The sequence below is a fragment of the Gymnoscopelus microlampas genome (assembly GCF_963454915.1).
Source record: "Gymnoscopelus microlampas genome assembly, chromosome: 9".
Lineage (NCBI taxonomy): Eukaryota > Metazoa > Chordata > Actinopteri > Myctophiformes > Myctophidae > Gymnoscopelus > Gymnoscopelus microlampas.
The window spans coordinates 20,865,624-20,887,329 of NC_139946.1; the positions used below are offsets into that span (position 1 = coordinate 20,865,624).

Genomic DNA, 21,706 nt, shown 5'->3' on the forward strand with positions numbered 1-21,706 from the left:
GGTCGATAAATCTGCCATCATTTTCCTTTTTTTTAAATGACATTGGTATCTGCGATTATGTGTCATGATGGTTAACCACTTTCAGTGGCAGTCCTATTTTGGGCATGTCATTATAGCAGAAATGTTTCAAAGGTTTTCGAAATAGTTCAAAAATAGAAGATCTACAAACTCACAATGTGTTGCAAACGTGATGCATTGTGAGCTCGCAGATTTTGGAATAGGGATTAAGTAAAATACATTTCCGTTTATGTATTATGTATCAAAAGTTTGTATTTTGTATCCTTTTTTTTTTGCTTACAATGTTAAATGTTCTCAAATGGAAACTTTTGTCAATTCTACGTTTTCAAATTGATTAGAAAATGTTGCACTTCTGGGGAGGGGGAACGGAGGCGGGGGGGTCCTTTTGTTTTTTGCTTAAGTTTGAGTGTAGGCTATTCTTTTCATTTTACCTGTCTATTTTGTGTATATGTCTATTTGTTTTTGGGAAAAAAGGAAGCAATCCATGTATATGAACAGAAATGTATAATCCTATCCTGTGCTTCACAATAAAAAATATTTGAAACAAAAATCGAGATCGGCATCAGACCCAAAACTCTGGTAATGGCCAGGCTCTTATCTACTACATCCACATGAAGAAGACAGACAATACAAGCTTGCTTAATTCACAACCTTCTTCAGCTATGTACAGTACAAGATGAAGAAGGTGACAAGCATGCCAACAATAGCGAGTGTGTGTGAGTGAGTGAGTTTGTGAAGATTGCTCTCGTGCCCCAGAGTCTTGCGAGTGTGAAAGAATTCCCTTCATGGAACACAATGTTCCTGTTTAACATTCATAAGCAGATGCATAACAGAAGAAACATTTGAAAGAACACTCCTGGTCTCCTGATAAACATCAGGAATGCATTTACATTCAGTAGCGAAGTCTTGGCTGGTGGGAGTGAGTGGCTCGTAGGAGCTCAACCAGTTCTTTTTTTTCTTTTTCTGAGTCAGCATGCACCTGTGGTTCCATATTCCTTTAACCACTTTTAACCTAGTGTTCACAAATTTCTACGTTTTCAAAAATCTACAAGCTCGGTGAGCTTGTAAATCAGCTATTTTCGTGTCTAGGGTTTAAGTGGTTAAAACATTGTGTAAGACAATTGTTTATCAGTGTGGTGACTATAGGACAATTCTTGTTCTACAAATTACTTTGAATTAGTTAATTCTATGTTCAAAGGAGGAACAACATGATGAAAATGTTAGACTATTTAATAAGGATGCATATTTTCCATCACTTTCTTTGGGAAGATACACATTGTTAGCTAAATCAGCCAAATAAGTCAAACGACAATGTGAGTCAAGAAATTACTAACCACAAATTTTTGTCTGAAATATTCTCTTTTTGTCTCTAAGTGGAAGCCATAACTGTTTGTGTCAAGTGACTCATCTTTAACGAGACACAGCAGTACATCATCAGTGTGCATGAGTGACTTAAATGAGCAAAGATGCAGCCAGCTGGCAACAGTAGATTCTCCAGGCCTCATAAAGCCTCATTCATAACATTATGTAACTGTGCCCTCCCCCCTCCCCCCTTTGAGGTTGTGGACCACCACTCTGGTGGGTAATTTCCAGGCCAACTGGCCTGCTCTCCTCGTGCCTAAAACCCCTCTCTTAACCAATTATGCTAACCATAATTGTCAGTCCGCCCAGACATCTTAGACACCAGACATCTTAGAAAGCGCTCTTCTACTATACTACATTTCCGGGGCCTGTACTATAAAGAGATTCAATACTTTGAAAAAAGCGTTAATTGCAATGCAGACAGGTGTCTATCTTAGTATGGGGGTAATTACACTCAATTACACTCAACACAAAATACCGGAAGCAAACAGTACAATCTGGAGTGTTAATTTAACTCTGAAAGTGTAAAAAAGTACCTTTTCTTTTTACAGAAGAACACTGGATTTTGCTGTGCAACTGTTCAATATTTAATCTATTATTATCTTCAAAGATTTAATCTTAATGGCCAATACAAGAAAGTTAATAGACTTGCCACACTGCTCTGCAGAGTGTTCCTGGTCTCATTGTGCATTCCTTATTGTACATTCATAATTCACGAGAGCAAATTGTGTTCTGCAAAAGCATGGGAAACATTGTCTGCAAACATAATGTCTGCCATTATTGAATCCATTAAGGAGTGCTGAATTGGACTGAGTATTTCGTCTAGAAAAAGAGAAGATTGTCCTCATTTCCTTCTCTACTGTAGAACTCCAGAGCCATGTGAAAGTGTAGCTCAGCCTTTAAAATGTTCTTGGATGAGAGGCGAAACACCGCGAAAAAGCTACTTTGTGATGTTCCTTTACATATTCATTATTCTCTGAAAAAGTGGGAGTTTAGTAGGGAAATGTTTGAGTTAATTACATAAAATGATTTCCAATTAAATGTAATATAGATCATCCCACGCACTGTTTCATCCTGCAACAACTCGTGAATTAATTTGCTAATCGGTATGTTAGATGCACAGGCCTAACCCTGGATCTTGTTCCTGAATCTAAATTGCAGAAATGTACAATTTACATTCAGCAACAAGATCCAAGGTCCAGTTAATGTTACTAAGTGATACATAAGGCAAACAGCAGCTTGTAATAGCTGTTCTGAATGCTTAGCCACAAGAGCACTCAATTGAGTCTTCATTAAATTGAACACCACATCCAATCACTTGTAAATTAAGTAAACCCAGCCCTCATAAAATAATAAATTAGCACTTTTACTACACATAAGGTACTCAGACCTGATGGCACATTCAAGCAATGAGCTCATGAATAAACAAAAAAGGTCTGTAGTGAAAGAGTAACATTCGTTTCTGTGCAAAATACTGACCACCAAACACAACTGCTATCTTATACTGTACACTTCTACTTTGTTTCCTTCAATGGCATGTCTTTTCTCTCACAAGCCTAGGTAAGGCTTGGAGCAAGTCACTGAACCAGGTACTGATTTGACAATCATTGAAAGAGACACTACTGTACTAATGTAAAATCACTCACATGGAAAACAGAAATCACACATCTTCCAGATGGCTGTCTCACACATAGATAACCGACAGGGTCATCATTTCTGAACGTGTGTGTGTGTGTGTGTGTGTGTGTGTGTGTGTGTGTGTGTGTGTGTGTGTGTGTGTGTGTGTGTGTGTGTGTGTGTGTGTGTGTGTGTGTGTGTGTGTGTGTGTGTGTGTTTTCACATTTGAAAGGTGTGATAAGGCGGGCCAAGGCAGATTACAGTATCTGTTGTTTAAAATCCTAGTTGGATAGGGTTTTCCCTTTAACACCAAACCCCTTCACAGGAAATATCTATCTACAAGCTCACAACGCAATGCAAAACAATACGCAGTGAGCCTGTAGATCGGCTATGTCCGCAGAATGTTCACCCCCAGAACAGGGTTCATGTGGTTAATGCATATTGTTGGCTCGGCAGAGTGGCAGAGTGATGGGATGTCACACTTGGTAATAAGACAGATAGTCCCGAAACCAGAATGCCAAAGGTTTTCATTGCCATCAATGTGTCTAAACTAACCCTGTCAAACTGTTCTTGAGCTACGCACTGACATGAGTCTGAATGCACTGTTTCTCAGCGTCTGGTCTGGGGCCCCACCAGGGGTCCAAATGGACGCTTACGGTCGGTCAGTAACTCTGAGAATGTACAAATGCCGGAACCATTCAAATATACATATATCTTTGGGACCCCAATCTACACTGTACAATTCTCAGTGTTCATTTAAAGTCAAAAGCATACGAAAAGACCATTTGTACACTCTCAGAGTTACAGACCTGTAAGGGTCCATTTGGACCCCCTGGTGGTCCCCGGACCAGACTTTGAGAACCAGTGCTCTGAATGCATGTACAGTAAGTGTCCCTGAGAAGGATAAATATGTAAATGAGTTTATGCAAATAAATACCATCAAAGAGAACTGTGAAAATAATGTCATATTTCTATTTAAATACATGCAAATTGCACTGTGTCCTGGAGTTAACCTTTGACCCCAGTGCTCTGTGAGGTATGATCAGCCCTCAATATGACGATGTTATTCGGGGAATATTTACACTAAATCCAACAATTTTCGTATCCTAGATCACCAACATTAAAAACGACTACTGTAAATACGAGAACCATAGCTTCTTGACAACATCCATGTGATCCTACAATGGTGAAATAATGCGTTGAAGCCTAGGGCAAGAAGTAGGTTGACTCCCTTCGCACAAAGCAAAACCAATCTTCCTCACAGTAGTCTGATAACCTGATTTCTAGATAATTCATATTGTTAATCTTATTTTTTGTATGTCAATGCTAATGACTACGGATATTAAAATTTGCAGCAGCATAAGTCAGTCACAGACAAATGGATAATGCTCTCATTGCACCCCTCCTAGACACATAAAAGCTTTTCATAGTGCAGGGTCAGAGCATTGAGCAGACTAGGATTTATTTTCTTGTTCAAGGACACGTTGACCGTGCTAGACACATCTCTGTATTCTGTAACCACCTTATCAGCCTGTCACCCAAGATCTGGCAATGGTAGTTGGCACAAACGGTCAACTTGTTCCTCACTGACTTTGGGTTTCACGTGTTGGCCTGTACAATGAGTTATAGTGTGTCCACCCAATGTCTCACAGACTCAAAAGGGAGAACGGAGAACCTAAAATATTCACATTGTACTGGCAGAACCACTACATATATTTTAACATTCATAATCATTACATAAGTTCATAAGGTTGCATCTTCACTATTAACTACAGAAATGACAACTAACTGTGCATCTACCACAAATATAAATAAATAATTCTTACACTTTTCATCAATATACTGTATGTAATATTCTACAATTGGCTCCAGTTCTTAGTTTATGCTTCAACATCAGATTGATCCCTTTTTTGTCTTTTATAAAAGTTATATTTCAGATGGCAATGGTAATAAAAACTAGTCTCAAGTGATTTACAGCCCCTCTTATTTGAGGTACATTCATGAAAAGTCACAACATTAAGCTATCATTAAAGTTGTCCTTGATTTTGCATGTGGCAGTTCAGAGGCTTCAAACTATACTGTTTTCCCCTACTTGCCCTATGTCTTTATTTATTGTATTATTTTACATATTTAATGGTCTTGGGGGGCTTAGGTTAATCTTCAGTGTTTTGTAGGCTGTAAATGTTACTGTATAATACTGTACTGTGCATGCACTTTTTCAAATTTAGACAATATTTGTATTTTAAATACTATTTGCTTAGTGTCTGGGCCTCTATTCTCAAACTTCAGATAGCTTATCAGGGTGTCCCATTTCACATATCTCCCGTAGGTCTTATATGAATGTAGTTGTATTTAAACTTTATTTGTATGAATAAACGGAAATGGAGCTGAACTGAACTATTCTCACAAACAGCCACTGACCTCAACAGGCACAGAAAATGGAAAGAACCAGAAATGCACCTTTGAGTATATGCTTATACGGTTTTCATCCATTTCCAAATGGATTCAACAGAAGAACCATTGATGAGATGCTTGAGCGTGGTGGATTGATTTTTTTTGAAAAAACGCAGACAAAGTGACATTTCCTGGCACCTTTATGACCGCTGTTTCTAATTATACCACGTTTGGTACTGTAGGTCTGTATTGTACCGAATCCCCCAGGGGGACATTGATTCTGAAAGTCTGGGACAGGAAGTGACCAGGTCACCAGTCTACATGCTGGTGGTAAGGTGACTTGAAATGGAATGTGTTTCAAGCTAAACACAAATAAGTGCACATGGGGAGGTTTGGCTGGTTTTACTCAAACAGCAGCAACAGACACTACTTTGTCTCTTTGTTGCACAATATCCATCCGCGGGCAAGGCAGGAAACAGTTTTCATCCCACGCTAATCCTCATTTTCAGAAAGCATTGTCCTGGACAACTTTCTTGTTTGTATCCTGAAACAAACAAATCTGCCCTGGTTAATGAGTCAAAAAACGGACCATTTGCTGGATCCCTCTCAGGATCTACTGGAAATGTACCTCTTGTCCTCTAGTGCTCTTGTCCAGAGCAACTTACAGCAAGTGATTCAACACAATCAAGCTATTCCTGGCTCATACATTTCAATCTGAAATGTTAACTTAGCACGTACACGCTTTCCTCTGCAAACCCAGGTGAGAAGACTACTCGGCTTCTGGTTTCTGAAGGCCATTGGCGTCCGGGTTCGGCTTGTTGAGGGCATCCTGCAGGGCTGTCTGCTGCTCCTTCTGCTCTTCAACGGAGCAGTTGGACACCGCGTTGGCCACCATGCAGAACTTGCGGAGCAGGATCTCCCTGAGGAGAAGGTAGACCCAGGGGTCCAGGATCTGATTGAGGGAGGCCAGGCGGATGGCAGCGAGGAAGAAGTTACAGTCTAGGTGGATGTCCCTGCTCGGGGAGAGGGAGGAGGAGGAGGAGGAGGTGGAGGAGGAGGTGGGGGAGCTCAGTGACTTGCAGTGATGGGAGGAGGTCTGGGTGGAGATCATGCTCAGCATCAGCACCTTGGAAGAGATTGTAACAGGAAATGAATGTTGTTGTTTTTTTTTTTTTACATTGAGACATATTTGAGAAATGCACTTTGTCACACAACCCTTTCAACTAAAGTTGCTTGGCAAAATTGACATATTTTCAGCTGAAAATGTGTTGACCAACTGTCATTTTTTTTGCGTGCTGCTTGTTGAAAGCATCATGAGATGATAATTGCAAGTTCTAGGGACTGAGTGTTTGATTTGCATGTATACAGGCACCGTTGATTTACATGTAGGCACAGTATATAACCATAGGTTATTGTCTAATTACCATATGGTCTTTATATCACAAGGACCGGCTATTCAAAACAAAGCCCTATATGAATGTATGGACTTGAAGAATTGTGAATAGATATTCATGTTTTTAAGCTTTGGTGAGTCCGGAAACAGATTAGGCTACTTTTACAGAGGTTCACAGTATCTCTGGTCCCATATAAAACACACTGTTGCATTGGATTTTGTAGACTTTATGGGTACAGTCATTACTGATAAGAAAACTGAATGTGTGACTTTTCAAATACGCTTCAATAAATACATAGTTACTGCAACTAGCAGATAGGTCTGGGTCTAGACTCTATAAAAGTTAAGCTATAAAAATGTTCTATTCTATTTTCTATCTATTATTCACAGCTATGCGCTCAGTTTTGACTTTATAGGCACTCTCTTAAATTATGTTGCTTCTTTTTTTGTTTTTTTTTGTTTGTGACAGTGAGTCAGCTATCCGGCTATGGCCACGCTGCCAGGAACAAAACAGCACTGTCATACCATTCTGTTGATAGTTTACACATTCACTTCACCAATCACCAGTCCTGTGGTTTCTATTAATATCCTCGGTGGGACTATTACACGTATGACTGACAGCACATGACATCATAACACACTGTGCAGGCCCCCCAAACAGGACTCAGCTAAGTGGATTCTCATAATGGCAAAACAGCCTCTCAAAGGAAGCATGCAGGACCAGTAGTGTGTGCGTGCATTTGCATGTGTGTGCGTGCGTGCGTGTGAATAAGAGTGTGGGGGGGCATGAAGTGAAACAGAGGCAAAACAGACAGTAAGTGAGTGAGTGAGTGAGTGTGAGTGTGAGTGTGAGTGTGTGTGTGTGTGTGTGTGTGTGTGTGTGTGTGTGTGTGTGTGTGTGTGTGTGTGTGTGTGTGTAGAGGCGGGCAAGTGCAAAGCTAGTTTAGCTAATTGCCTAATTAAACTATGCTACCAATAAAGCAGCTCTTCTCATCTTGCCTCTTGCTAGCAGCAACCTGCAGCTCATAGACACAAATAAGTATAAGTGGCTGCCACATATATAAGAGTATATGTGACACATTGTGACAGGCATCAGACAATTAAATCTATTTAAGACTGGCCTCTAGTTTGTGAATCATGAGAGTAGGCTTATTAAATACACGCCATTCAGCAGTGTCACTGACATTTATGCACCAAGTAAGTTAAAAAATCAGCAATTTACATTTTTATTTTGATTCTGTACGGATTCATTCTGTACATTGAGAAGTGAAATATCCTTTCATCTTTGCAATTGCATGGCGTCTTATTGTTTCTAGGGGTCAAGAAGACGTGTAAGCCGGTGGTTCTCAACCTGTGGGTCGGGACCCCCAGGGGGATCTCCACATGATCAGCCCCCGCCCCACCCCCAGATGACAGTGAAGTGACAATTTAAGGACTTTTAAGACTTTTTTAATACCTCAACAAATAAAAGAAAGAAAAGAAAAATATCCTTACTGCATCAAAAGTAATCAACAAACTATACTATACAAACTGGTCAAGCATTGGCCAAATTGTCAAATAATATAAGAAGGGGGGAAATATTTTGAAAATATAGCAGATCTACAAGCTCAACGCCTTGTAGATCTGCTATTTTCACAATATTCATCTGTGGAACTGAGTCAAACTAAATGTAATGCCTCAACTCCTACAATTCCAAGTCCTTGTCAGGGTGGGGGGGTCCCCAGTTCAAACTCAAATGTGATTATTTTAGGGGGTCACAGCCTGAAAAGGTTGAGAACCACTGATGTATGCTATCGCGTATAATAAAACCTACCAGTAAAGGAGCCCAACAGATGAGCAGCACGCACATGATCCCCATCAGCTGGATCACAGTCTCCGTGGTGAGTCGCTCCCACTGCTTGGAGGACTGAGAAGAAGTGCCAGACTTGGTCTTGCAGCGAACCACCAGTCCTCGTATGGTCACCACGTTGCAGGAGAAAGTCACCAGCAGGGAGAATATCCCCAGCACGGCGAACGTGATGGCGAAGAACATGTTGCCCTTGACCTCTCTGTCCCCGGTGCTGATGAAGCACCATGTTCCTGGCCACTGCAGCGTGTACTTCCCGACCCCAGCCACGGGTAACAAGGCAAAGAGCAGCACCAGACACCAGATGACCGCTAAAGTCTGCTTGGTCACGGAGGTCTTCATGTGGTTGGAGTACCAGTGGGGACTGGTGATCGCCAGAGCCCTCTCGATGGCCATGGCGCTGGCCAGGAACAGGGGACACAGGCCAAAGGTGGTCATGCACACGCCGAAAAAGGCGCACAGTCCGCCCGACGGGTCGATGCGTTCCCACTTCAGGCCGGCCCGGTACACCGATATGACGATCGGACTGGTCAGCAGCTGTCCGAAGAGGTCCGTCAGCGCCAGCGATCCGATACACAGCAAGAAAGACCTCTTGCGCAGGTTCTCCTTCTTCCTGTAGGACATGTAGACCAGTATGAGAGCCAGAGAGTTGCCCACCATGCCCGTGACCATCATGGTGATGGGGAAGCCGACCGAGACCGATCGGCAAACGACGCCACTTTTGGTGACATTATTGCCGCCGTCGCGTAACGGTTTGGAGACGTTAGAGTCCAGCATCTCTCCCAGCCAGGGGTTCAGAGAGGAGTCGCAGTTTTCCGAAGTCATCCTCTCGTTGACGATGAGCTTATACACAGCAGCACATGTCCTGTATGTCCACTACTGTACGAGTTACACATCCTCCTCCAAGTTGCTTCAGCAAAACTGTTGCGCGTAAAAGCGCGTCGGACCCTTTAAGCACTGGAGGCGTGGCGCGGGACTCCTTAATGCGCTGCGCGCCCAGGGAATAGAAATGCATTACAAAACGGTCCCGTATTTTTCAAAGGATATTTCTGCTCCCTGCACACTGTAAAATCCTGAGTGTTCATATAAGATTCAGGACTTTACTGCTATAGCCTACACAATGCTCTATGGCAGTGGTTCTCAAAGTGGCCGTGGTCCGGGACCCCCAGGGGGCCGTTGGGGGGTATCAAAATCATTTTAGCCACTTTATCCCTAAATACATCAGCTAGGCTATTTGAAAATAGCCGATCTGCAACGCATGGAAATGGGATCACGTGACATGTGGTGAGCTTGTAGATCGGCCATTTTCAAAGTATATTTTATAAAATAATAATTTGGAAATGTTTCTTTTAAACATTTTAACCTACCTGCCTGGTAGTGGTAGGCTACAATATATTTTGATCTGCGCCCAAAAAGTAGACCTACATATTCATTTTGGGGTCCTTGACATGAAAAGGTTTGAGAACCACTGAGGCAGTCAGTGGTTGATGCTCAGAGTCAGCAGTGGTGGAAAGTAAACTAAGTGCATGCACTCAAGTAGCCTGCCCTACTGTACTTAAGTACATGTTGAGGTATTTGTACTTTACTTTAGTATTTCCAATGATTTTACTTCTACTCCACTACATGAGGCAAATATTGTACTTTTACTCGACTACAATTATTTGAAAACTTTAGCTAGGCTACTAGTTACTTTGTGAAACATACATTAACCACTTCAGCCATGCTATTTGAAAATAGCGGATCTACAAACTCACACTGGTGTTGTGAGCTTGTAGATCTGCTATTTACAAATGATTTTTTTAATACATTTTGAAACATATGAAATGGGATATTGTGCACAATGAGTAGCCTTTTACTTTTAGTAGCCTACTTATAAGGACCCCAATGAAAACAAGCCATAGGCTTTCTTGGGTTTAAAATCCAGCAGACCTTGTATTGAACTGTAGGCTACTTTCCTGTACTTTCCAAACTGCTAATAAAGTATTCAATCAAGTATATTTGGACGCCAATACTTTTGTACTTTTACTCAAGTAGGCAACATTTTTAATACTGGACTTGTACTTGTAACAGAGTATTCCTACATGGTGGTATTGATACTTAGTAAAACATGCGTGTACTTCAAGTTCTTCCATCACTGAGAGTCAGTAGTAAAACACGCATGCTTGCACACACTGACACGACGGGTGATGTTGGAGATTATATCACATCATGACTGATTGTTCCAGAAATGACATGTTATTGTGTTGAGTTCTGTCAGTCAGTCAGTCAGTCATCATGGTGGCTCACATTCTGATTACGGATAACGGAATGAACAGTGGCTCCAAAAGGACAACGTCTCAACACAACACGTGGAATGCTGAGATTAAATCAAATAAAACCCTTTCTGTTTCTGGTGTTGTAGCTTATTCAAACGCAACATGAAATAATCGACTTTTAGTCACGTGACCGCCGTGACGCAGTTCAAACGCATCAGGTGAATAAAATGTCTTACAAAATGGAACGAAAATCAAAGTGCGCACGTTGCTAAACCTACCCCCCACCCACCATGGATGTAGGACATTCTAGCCTTCTACTGTAGGTCACTTTGACCAGGTTGGAATTGCACGTTGGACAGTTGAATAGATGGAGAACACTAGTGTCCACTGAACTGACTCTGAACACGATAAGTTGCAACGTTGCAGTAACAAATCAAATACAAATATGGGAACTTGATTCGACCCCCCCCCCCTTATTTTGTCCTGCGTCTGTACCTGACTTTGGTTGGATCATGTGCGCTCAGCTGCCCTGCACTACTTTCTCCTCTAGATCAAGGATTCCCAAACGTTTTAGCTGAAGACCCAAAAGAGAAATCAGATGTCCCAAACTAGTGAAAATAGCAGATCTACAAGCTCACATAGTGTGTAGATCGGCAATTTTCACTACTTCTTTAAAAAAATGTTTTCCAATTTATGGAAGTATCTTTGATTTTCTTTTATTCATGAAAATGTTCCAAAATTCTTTTGGAAAATTCACGATTTTTTTTGGGGAAGGTTTTGAAATAATTCAAAACAAAGTGTAGGAAACAAAATATGAAGGGATAAGCTACTTTTGAGTTGTGACCCATAAAAATGTGTCCGCGAACCACTGATTGGGTAGCCTCGGAAACCCATACTGATTGGGAAACAGTGCTCTAGTCTAGCCTATTCTATTGGGTGTAACAAGTGCCACCTCTCGACAAGAACGAGAAAGGCAAGACATGTTTTGACCAAGGCTGTAGGCCTACTGCCTCGCTGTAGTATCCTACACAAGCGGGTTTAGCTTGAGTTGTCAACGATCATGATTTCAGTAGCTACATGGAAAATATATGATATAGCTTAGTTCATTTTTATGTTTCAATAATAATAGTTTAGTATTCAAATTGTACTTTGTCAGCTGTTCAAGCTCCCCACCCTTTAACAATGAGTTAATAACCTTAAAAAGGTAGAGCAAGTTATATTTTTTGGTTAAAACAAAAACATTTAAAAAAAGGTTAAAGCACTATATTCTGATAGTAATCATTGCTATAGAATGTTTGTTCAGTAACAGGAGTCTCCCCATCGCTTTAATAAACAGAGTACCCATTTATCAATTTATTTTTTATAATATTTCGGTTACAATTTTGTCTGCTCATTTCTTTGTCATCAATTCCAATTTAATTTGTTTAATCTATAACCTGTTTGAGGTCTCTATCCTGATTGGATAAAATGTATATCCCAACCTGAAAATGGACTTTCTATTTAATAAGGAGCTGAACAAACACACTATAGCAAGGAGTACTATCAGAATATAGATATTCAACACTTACTTGAATCAAAGGAAATCACTTACACTACCATTAAAGGCCAAACCGCACCAATGCAATTAGTCACAACTCCTGGCAACAAAGTAGGTTTAAGACCATGTCACACCAATGCCTTGCAACTGCCATTGAGGATAATGGTTGCAAGTACTTGCATGTTGCAAGGAGTTGCATTAGTGTGGACTGGCCTTTAGATTGTACAACCCATCTCTCCATAAGGCTCAACAAAATCAGGTGCAATTAGGCCTATACATGGCCTACCATAATGTGGTTAATGGCTTATGACACCCATACGCACAATTTAAGACAATGAAAACACAAATCAAATTGTGCACCACAAATACTTACTACCAATAATCGTGTTGACAATATTAAGTAAGAATAACCATGAAGCCATATTCGTTAAGCGCCATTTGGGAATTAATACAGTCTTCAAATAGGCTACAACAGAATAAATATCTGAGTTTAAGTCCACACCTTTGTAGGGAAAACACATTTTAAGAACAAAATTACTTAGACAGGAGTTTATTTACATGTTGTTTACATTTGAGTTAATTTATCCAACAAAAGACCCGATAACCACATTCTATAAATGCTGTCACTGAGGAAATAATTTGATATGTTTAGTCTACTGTCTGGCTGCACTCATCTTGAATTTGATCAATTTTTAGCTTTACAAAACAGTTGGCTGAAAATGGTCAATTGCATGAAAATCTCATTACAGGCATTAATTGAAAATGTTTTCATTCTTAGAAACTGATCTAAAATAACTTATTGTTTATAAGTCTCAACGTTTACATTACAACATTGCAATGTGTATTTTTAATACCAAGTTAGAGAACATGTTCAAATTACTGCCAATTAATAAAAACAAGACATATCACAAAGAAAAAGAAATACTTACCTTCAACATAAAACAAAGAAAATTGATCACCAAATCAAACTATGAACAATATTTTCATAGCATTTTTGGATTATATCTCAAAAGGCAGATGTTGAAACCCACTATACAGTGAGCCTCCAAGTTATTTTAAATCCATACAAAACTAAATCCCCACAAGATGAGTGGAATAAAATGTAATGCTACCATGACAGTCATCAAAATGGGCTTAAAAAAAGAACAAAGTGGACACAACCTCCTCACGGCAGAATTGTTTCTCTTACAGGATCAGACATTAATGTTTCTCAGACATTTAATATAAGTCATCACAGACTGGGATGTAGGCGGCGTTAAAAAGGCAAAGTGTAATGACAGTTAACAAGAAAGAAGTGGATTCACCGTCTTTCTTCTTTTCATGGATATACGATGTGTACTGCAAGGTTGGGATTATTAAGAACAGCATAAATGAACTGGCTGGGTTTGTTTTCTTTCCTTTTCTTAGAACACAACATGCACTTGTACTAATGGTTTGTTTTCCTGTTTTAAGGGCCGTTTTAAGCTATTTCTTTTTTGAACTGGAGCCAGAATGGGAGGATCCGGAGGACTGTCCGCCGCGTCTGAAATCACACAAAAACAACCACGGGAAGAAGTCAGGTGACGAAGCTCAGTTATCAAACCTTCACTTATGAACATCATCAGAACATGCACAGTTCAACACCAATATGGAGATGGTAAAACTGTAAATATAGATATATAGAAAAATCAACAATCCCATGAGTAACATAATGAGGAAAGTTATTAACAATAGTAAGAGTACACCACTTGTGGTATTCCACAGAAACCCCAAACCTTTCGGACGATTGGGATCTAGAGCGCTTCCGTTTCCTCCCACCAGATGAAGACCTGGAGCGACTGCGTTTTCGTCTCCTCTCTGGCGAGGAGGAGGGCGAGTGCGACCTCTTCCGGGGAGAGGAGCCCTTTCCAGACCTCGAGCTGGATCTTTTAGAGGGATAAACCAAGCAGGGGAGTCAGTGAGGCTGGGGACACACCTCAAACTGGGACAGCCATTTTATCAAGCTTCACCGAATTGGAGCACTGACATAAGCTTCCATTGTACAAGAAGGTATTTTGACCCATGCACTTTGGATTAAAGAGAATAAAATATGACCCAAGGGTAGTTTTCAGGGCCTTTCAAATTATGCTGACATCACCGCTCAAGGCAACCTGGTTTGCAGGCCAAGTCAGCACTTCCACTCGGACGCTTGATAAATAAAGACCCAGCTCTCTATTCAGGGCTCTGAGGCTTTGCAACATCAAAGATTTAAAGTCAGCAGATTAAAGGGAAATCCAACATCTGCATTATTGATGGATGGTCCTAATTCTACTCGGTCTAACCTTACATTAGTCAGGTGAATAAGATCCAATTGAATAATTTACAAGTTGGCATTGGCCTTATAATTAAAAGTAGAATTGATCTGCATTAAGTGGCAGATATAAGGAGAATGTGGTATCGTCTCTCCCGTATATTTCAACTAGCGGCTAACGCAAGGTGGGCTCCGGAGGCTTGGGCCCAGATACATACACTCTCTCTTTTAAAGCGAGAGAATGCATGTCACCTCATTCACCTGGATCGGGACCTGGAGCGCGATCCAGATCTGGAACTTGATGAGCTTCTAGAACGGGATCTGAAAAACAGAAAAGACCCTTTTCCAATATCTTCTGAACAAGCTGAAATGGGAGGAATTACATGGTGGTTCACATAACAATGGATCGAGTTTAACAATTACATTTGTATTAATCTACAGCACCATAACAAGTGTGTTATGTCACTGTTAAGCAGTCCTAAGATGGATATCCGTAACAAACAATTAAATCGGCAGTCGAATCAAAATGCATATTGTTACAATTCCAAAAACAGACCATCCCAAAAACAAATTCATCAAAATGAAGCAGTTTCTATTAAAGGGCTGAACTACTGTATACGGTTTTACATTGAATCCATCAAGAACCAGATGAGCTCTCTTCATTTGAAGTCATAATATAAACAGTGCTGAAAACCAAGAACAAGGCTTTGCATTACAATATATTTGTATTATAAAAGGAGACCATTCACACAAACATGTCTTACACCACAGAATGGGGGACGGGTCAAATTAAATGTAAAAGGAGAAAAGGACAATCAAAAATCACCACAACAGGACACTTATAAAATGACATGGATTATTTAAGTTAGAAGGAAGATTGAGCTGATACTGACATTTTGCCTGGAGTTACCCTTGACCTGTACCCTTTTACCTGGACCTGGACCGGGAACTTGAGCTGGAGGAGCGAGACGACGAACGAGAGCGAGACGAGCCCGAGCGGCTGTCCTTTTTCTTCTTCTCCTCCTCTCCTTCTTTCTTCTCCTCGTCACTGTCACCGTCCAGGTCATACTTAGAGAGGTCCCCGTCTTCATCGTCGTCATCATCCTGAGGACGCAAAGAGTAATTTGTTGATTGATGCGTTACATTGGGGGCTGGCGGAGGTTCATAGTGTGCTTGACCGATTTGTGCTGCGTGTTTATTGGGATACACAAGAACCAAAAGTCAAATCTCCACCAGTCAGAGAAAAAGGTTGATTACGTTCTTTATCATCTGTAAGAAAGTAACCTTATGCACCAGAAAAGCACCTTATGGGTTAACTATTTAAATTCAAGACATCTGATTACCAAAGTCATGGTTCTGAACCTAAGAGCATGAGATTTTTACAATGATGGATTTCATTAAACAGGTCCATTGCACTTGGGATAGAAAAGTATGGTTTCAGCCACTGAAACTCACATCTAACTTGTATTTAGAAAGGTCTCCTTCTTCGTCATCTTCCTCATCCTCATCGTCGTCATCAGCAGCAGCAGCAGCAGCAGCAGCAGCAGCAGCAGCAGCAGCAACTTTCGGCGGTTCTTTCTTTTCACCATCCTTTGAGGGTTTCCGGAACTTTTTCTTTTTCCTCCCAAACTGTGAAACAGAGACAAAATGCTCTGCATAAGTTGCTTGGCACAATGCAAACCTCTTTGATCAATGGCTTCAAAAACACTCAGACCCACTGCTTGTGATTTACTAGGGATAACTAAATACCTCCATGCTATTCATCCAGGTCCATCAGGTTATGAATCAGATTATACGCTTGGGCAAGGATCTGAACATCCACTCTGTCATTGTTTAGCAAAGAGACAGATAGATCTTTATTGATCCCTCTAGGGAAATTCAGTTGTCATAGCAGCACTTCAGTATGAGACAATGGACAAAAATACAAATAGGGTGCTGTAGCCAATATGTTCTTATACGCAATTATATTCTATTCATCATTCCAATACTACATAGGCTGCCATTTTCTGTGTGACTTGTCAGTGAGGAAAACTAGCATATGATGTTCATTCGTAGTTGATTTAGATGAGATGGTTTAGAAATGGTACAACGAATGAATTGAATGAAGACCATCATCTCTGACCAGTAAATGGCCCTTTTAGCTGTTGCTGCTTTCACTCAATCATCCAGATAAATACAGTTTAGTCTATTCACCATTATCACCAACACTATGATTATTATAATAGCCTCTAACTGAAGTAATAGCTTTGCCTAAGTGCTAATTCTAGAATTGCATAATTTAGCGATTTACATTGAAATGGGACCCCTTGCAATGCAAGACTAGATAGTATTTATTATCCCCACAATGGAAGTTTCAGTAGCAGGATCCAACATACACAATAAAAGTAGGCTCTACTTTGAGGTACACCATCAATAACTGCCCACAGTACCCAGTGCAGTGTTTTCTCAAGAGTTCCACGAAGACGTGAACAAAAACCTTGCATCAGTGCCAAGATAACTCAGGATTATGAACGGTCACTGTGTGTGTGGCATTCCTGAAGTGGGTTATATTCTGTTGACAAATGAGCAAGTTTGCCATATCTCCCATGACGTCATGTATCTCAATGGGATTTCTCCTGTGTAAATAAAGGTAAAACACTATATCAGACTGAAACTGTGTGGAGCTTCACAGACAGGGTTGGCAAAATAAAATGCAATTGTCCCCATTCTTAATGTGGAAATGTAAGGACTATGGCCATATAGTATGGCCATACTTTAATTTGGAGGGCAATAAATACTTTTCATATAACTAATATGGATGAGTGGAAATTGATCAAAATTGATTGAGCTTATATTCTTCTCTCACAGAAGAATGGTACCTGGGGGTACATGGGTTTCACAGGGTACCTTTTGGGGGCTACGTCTCTCTCCATATGATCCCACTCCAACAGACCTCCAGGCCATTAAGTTCCACTAATCTTATCCAAGGAACAGGCCTTTATTTTCCCATACACCTGCTGGCCCGAGTCCCTCTGTTTTTATGGAGGTTTTCCCCCAGAGAGGGGAACAGCCTAGGTCTAGGACATCCCGTGCTCCGTGTCTCCCCATAGGATCCCACTAACACACCTCTGTTAGTGGGTTACTATGTGGAGACACGAATCCTACGTGGAGACATGGAACCCCCCAGGTATCCCATTTACCCCCAGGTACTATGAGTAGCTGTAGGAAGCCCAAAACAAGAGTCAATAGCAACCTCAGAATAAGTCATCTGGCATTGGCAGAGAAAACTTTTCCTGGGGGCAACCCAAATACTCAGCTCTGCTGCTCATCCCACAAATGCATGTTCCCTACAAATGGGGCACCATTCTAGAGGGAAATCAATCTGGGAACCCATCGCCAAATAAAAAGCAGAAACAGCGCCCTCTGCTGTCTGCTTTTACTCTTTCACTTGGCTCTGGGGGGGGCTATACGGTGGACCCGTGCGCAAGGAAATCGGGGTTTTTGGTCTGCCTTCAGCGCTCCACTTCCGGTGGTGCGACTATGTTTTCATTCCCACTAACAATATTTCTCCACGGAACACTAACACCAATTCTCCCAAAGAACATGGATCGTTTTGGTTATACGCCCACTTGTTTCTATGATGAAAGAGCAATTTAAAATGTTACTAACTTTCCGTGGTCTTGTCGGCTTCGAGGACGCTATTGTTAAATGAGTTTCGGCTTGTTTCTAGTGGTGAAGGAACGGCACACACGTAAATCCCGCCCACAACATTTGATTGGGTAAAGCGCGGCCTGCTTCCTGATCTGATAGCACGCCCACTTGAAACCAATGCGCCGGGTTGTCAACACGGCTACCGACAGATTCAAACGCAGAGCAGAATCTGTTCTTGAGAGATTAGAGGGAAATAAACAGGCTTTCCAGCGGTATAAAAGGTGATTGCCAATAAGAATTGTTACAACAGAGAAATAATCTACCAAACATAAATTTCAGAATGTTGTGCCATGATATATAGATAAGAGGGGTGGGGAGGTGCGGTGGTCCTTGCGGATTATTAAAAATATGTGACTGGTCTAATATGCTAAGTTGGAGAACCACTGATCCAGAACTATATTACTTATTTTGCAGGACAACTATGCCGGTGGTCCACCAAGATAGGGTAGACTTTGCACCAATAAAGTGCTTTATGATTAGATAATATAGAAAGCATTATCACATCACGTGCTGCTTGTCATTTCCATTTAATGACACTGAATAACTGAGTGGACCTCAAACTTCTATGAATTGTCAAAACTACTGATTCCATGTAAACCGGTATTCACCTCATCATATTCACCATCAGACTCTTCCCGCTCAATGTATTCCACATTCTCCCTTTCATTGAAGCCTCCGCCATAGCCTGAAAACAGGAAATAGAATAAACAAATGGGGAACTGGTATTCAGACGGAGTAATGTTGTGAAGTTTAAAGTTGGAATTTAGTTACCTGTTCTCTCTTCCAGCTTAGCGTATTTGGGTGTGTTGCACATGTTGCACTCTGACCTCCTAGCCCAATTCACATTGCCACATCTTCAAGAAGGAAGTACAGGGCAAATACAATTAATTACGAGAGATGAGAATTTAAGCTTGCATGTACATGAACATATATTTGTACATATCTGTCAAAAGGATAAAACACACTCAAGCTTGAGAGCTTATTTCCATTGTGGTCCTAGCTTGTAGCACAATGTATAGTGTTACCAAGTCAAGATAACATACGTTTTACATTGCCAGTCATTTGCACTGAAAAGGCCTCGACTTTTCTCAGCCAGAGTTTTCCCAATCTCTGTCCCTCCGGCCTTCATCATCTTTGCCTCTGTGGTTTTCTCTGTACAACAAGATGGGAGAGCAGATTAGTAAAGGTGTCATTTGAGATGATGGGCATCATTCGTCTTGTACTGCTTAACGCTCAAGAGTTTAATGTATTATTACCTCGTCCGCATCTGTTACAACTCGTCCGCCTTGCAAAGTTCACATTTCCACACCTGCAAGAGCATAAATCAAAATAGCACCAATTACTTCAGTCCATTCAGTGTAATGCAACCAATCAGGCATTCTTCCTTCTAGTAGCAACTGTGGCCAGAATAACAGTTGCAACTGTACTTGGACCACTTTTTTCGGTCTACAGACTTTTTTTGCAAAGACATTTGGTGTAGATCTACAAGTTGCGATGTGTTGTGAGCTTGCAGATCTTCCACTTTTGACGAATATTCCCCCCAGAAAAGTAGTGATGCTGGGGTTCAAGTGGTTAAGCTGGTTTTGGCAGTCACTAATGTTTATGAGCTAGTGACTTGCAATCTGATATTGCTGAGTAGTTGAAATCCTTGGCAGCTAATACTTCTACTACACTGTCCCTACACCCGTGCTGCTGGATGCCAGCCCCAGGGTAACTGCATGCTTCAGCACGTCACATGCAAGATATTTTAAGACCTGTTAGTCAAGTAGGGTCAATTTTATTTATATATCGCCAAATAACAACAAACGTTGATCTCATGCCACTTTACACAGTAGAGCAGATCAATACCCAAAGCTTTACAATATCATGACAAATCGAAGTGGAGAAAAAAGGGAATGCAAGTCTGTGTGGTTCATAGTGGGTTTTAAACTAGGAATCCAGTGCATCAGCAAGTTTGGGTTTAAAATGCCTGAGGCTGAATTTAACACTTCCAGCACACAATGTTACTGCATTTTAAATTTTAAGACGTGGCAAGGCCTGGACAAGAGTTAACACATTTTAGAGACATTTTCAGCAGCAGCTGCTGCACAACCTGCAACCCCACGTTAAGCTAGCAGAGCAGTAGCCTGCGGCAGTATTGCCATGTTTAGTGAGAGAAATAAGCAACAGGGTCTAGGAAAACAAGCTAAAAAGAAGCAACTTTGGGCAATATGAGCACTTTAAACCTATATGCATCGGCTATTTGAAAATAGCAGATCTACAAGCTCACAACGCAAAACTCAAACACTTTTAAAATAAAATGTGGAATATTTGTAATATTTTGTAAACATTCTAACACATGATCCCTGGCTGGCACAAAACATTAATGAAAATATTTTAGAACCCCTGGTTTACATTTTTTTTAAAGAATATTGGAAGCAAGCCTAACTAAGCAAGTACGCCTACACTTTAGAAACAAGCCCCAATAAACCGCAAACCTACCAATTCTTACAAGCAACTTTACAGTAAAAGAAGCCCAAAGTCGCTTATAATAAGCCGACATGGCAACACTGGTGGTAGCCACTAGCCAACACAATACAGTTAAACCCAACTCCGAAGTGACTGTTCAGTTATCAGTTTGACTCTGAACTACTACTTTGCAGGAACAATGAACACAAGTGTGACACTAACTAGTTCACTAAACTAGTTAACTAGCGCTGACGCTGTCACGCTGACTACAGCAAAAGTCACTCAACATGTGTAACGACAGGCCTTTGGAACTAGGCTAGCTAAGTAGCTAACGTTAGTGTGTTAGCAATAGCACAGCCAGCAACTTCAACCTGTAACAAAAAGACTTCCAATGCAAATAATTATATCAACCGGTGCGCACGTTTGCTTTAGAATGTGTGAACAGCTTACTTTTTATCGGGACAAATCCAGTCCCCGTCGCTAACTCGAAAACTCTTCCCCGTCGAGCCGCCGGTTCCTCCTCCCGACGACGACATGTTTATGTCCGCTAACTACTAGCTAACAAGCTAGTTTTGTGTGGCTGGCTGCTGTGTGCTCACTGTTCACTTCACTCTGGGGGAAGCGCAGCGTTGCCAGGTATTGCGAGAAAAACAAGCAACCAGGTCTATCAAAATATTACATTACATTACAGTCATTTAGCAGACGCTTTTATCCAAAGTGACTTACAATAAGTGCATTCAACATAACTACAGCTAGGTAGGTAGGGAACGAAACTACTAATCACCAGAAGTCTTAAGTGCATTTTCTGCCTACCTACTTAAACAGATGAGACAAAATAGCAAAATCAAATGAGCAAGAGCTAAAACAAATAAGTGTA

At 40.9% G+C, this 21,706-nt stretch overlaps 2 protein-coding genes across 3 annotated transcripts; both read right to left on the minus strand.

The window, feature by feature from the left end:
• Positions 1 to 590: 590 nt before the first annotated feature.
• On the minus strand, positions 591 to 9,529 carry ptger3 (prostaglandin E receptor 3 (subtype EP3)). Its single transcript, XM_084067307.1, has 2 exons — positions 8,598 to 9,529; positions 591 to 6,517 (listed from the first exon to the last, which is right to left on the minus strand). The coding sequence occupies exons 1-2, from the start codon at positions 9,453 to 9,455 to the stop codon at positions 6,161 to 6,163; spliced, it is 1,215 nt and encodes a 404-aa protein (XP_083923433.1). The 5' UTR covers positions 9,456 to 9,529; the 3' UTR covers positions 591 to 6,160.
• Positions 9,530 to 12,956: 3,427 nt separating this feature from the next.
• zranb2 (zinc finger, RAN-binding domain containing 2) lies at positions 12,957 to 21,422 on the minus strand. 2 transcript variants are annotated; one of them, XM_084067098.1, is made up of 10 exons: positions 21,280 to 21,422; positions 19,638 to 19,690; positions 19,425 to 19,533; positions 19,153 to 19,235; positions 18,990 to 19,066; positions 16,147 to 16,320; positions 15,623 to 15,795; positions 14,953 to 15,012; positions 14,177 to 14,326; positions 12,957 to 13,944 (listed from the first exon to the last, which is right to left on the minus strand). In XM_084067098.1, exons 1-10 carry the CDS (start codon positions 21,363 to 21,365, stop codon positions 13,887 to 13,889), a joined length of 1,023 nt encoding a protein of 340 aa, XP_083923224.1. In that variant the 5' UTR covers positions 21,366 to 21,422; the 3' UTR covers positions 12,957 to 13,886. The 2 variants fall into 2 exon arrangements, with proteins under 2 accessions (XP_083923224.1, XP_083923223.1); XM_084067097.1 differs by having other exon boundaries at positions 13,884 to 14,326.
• Between the last annotated feature and the right edge of the window lie 284 nt (positions 21,423 to 21,706).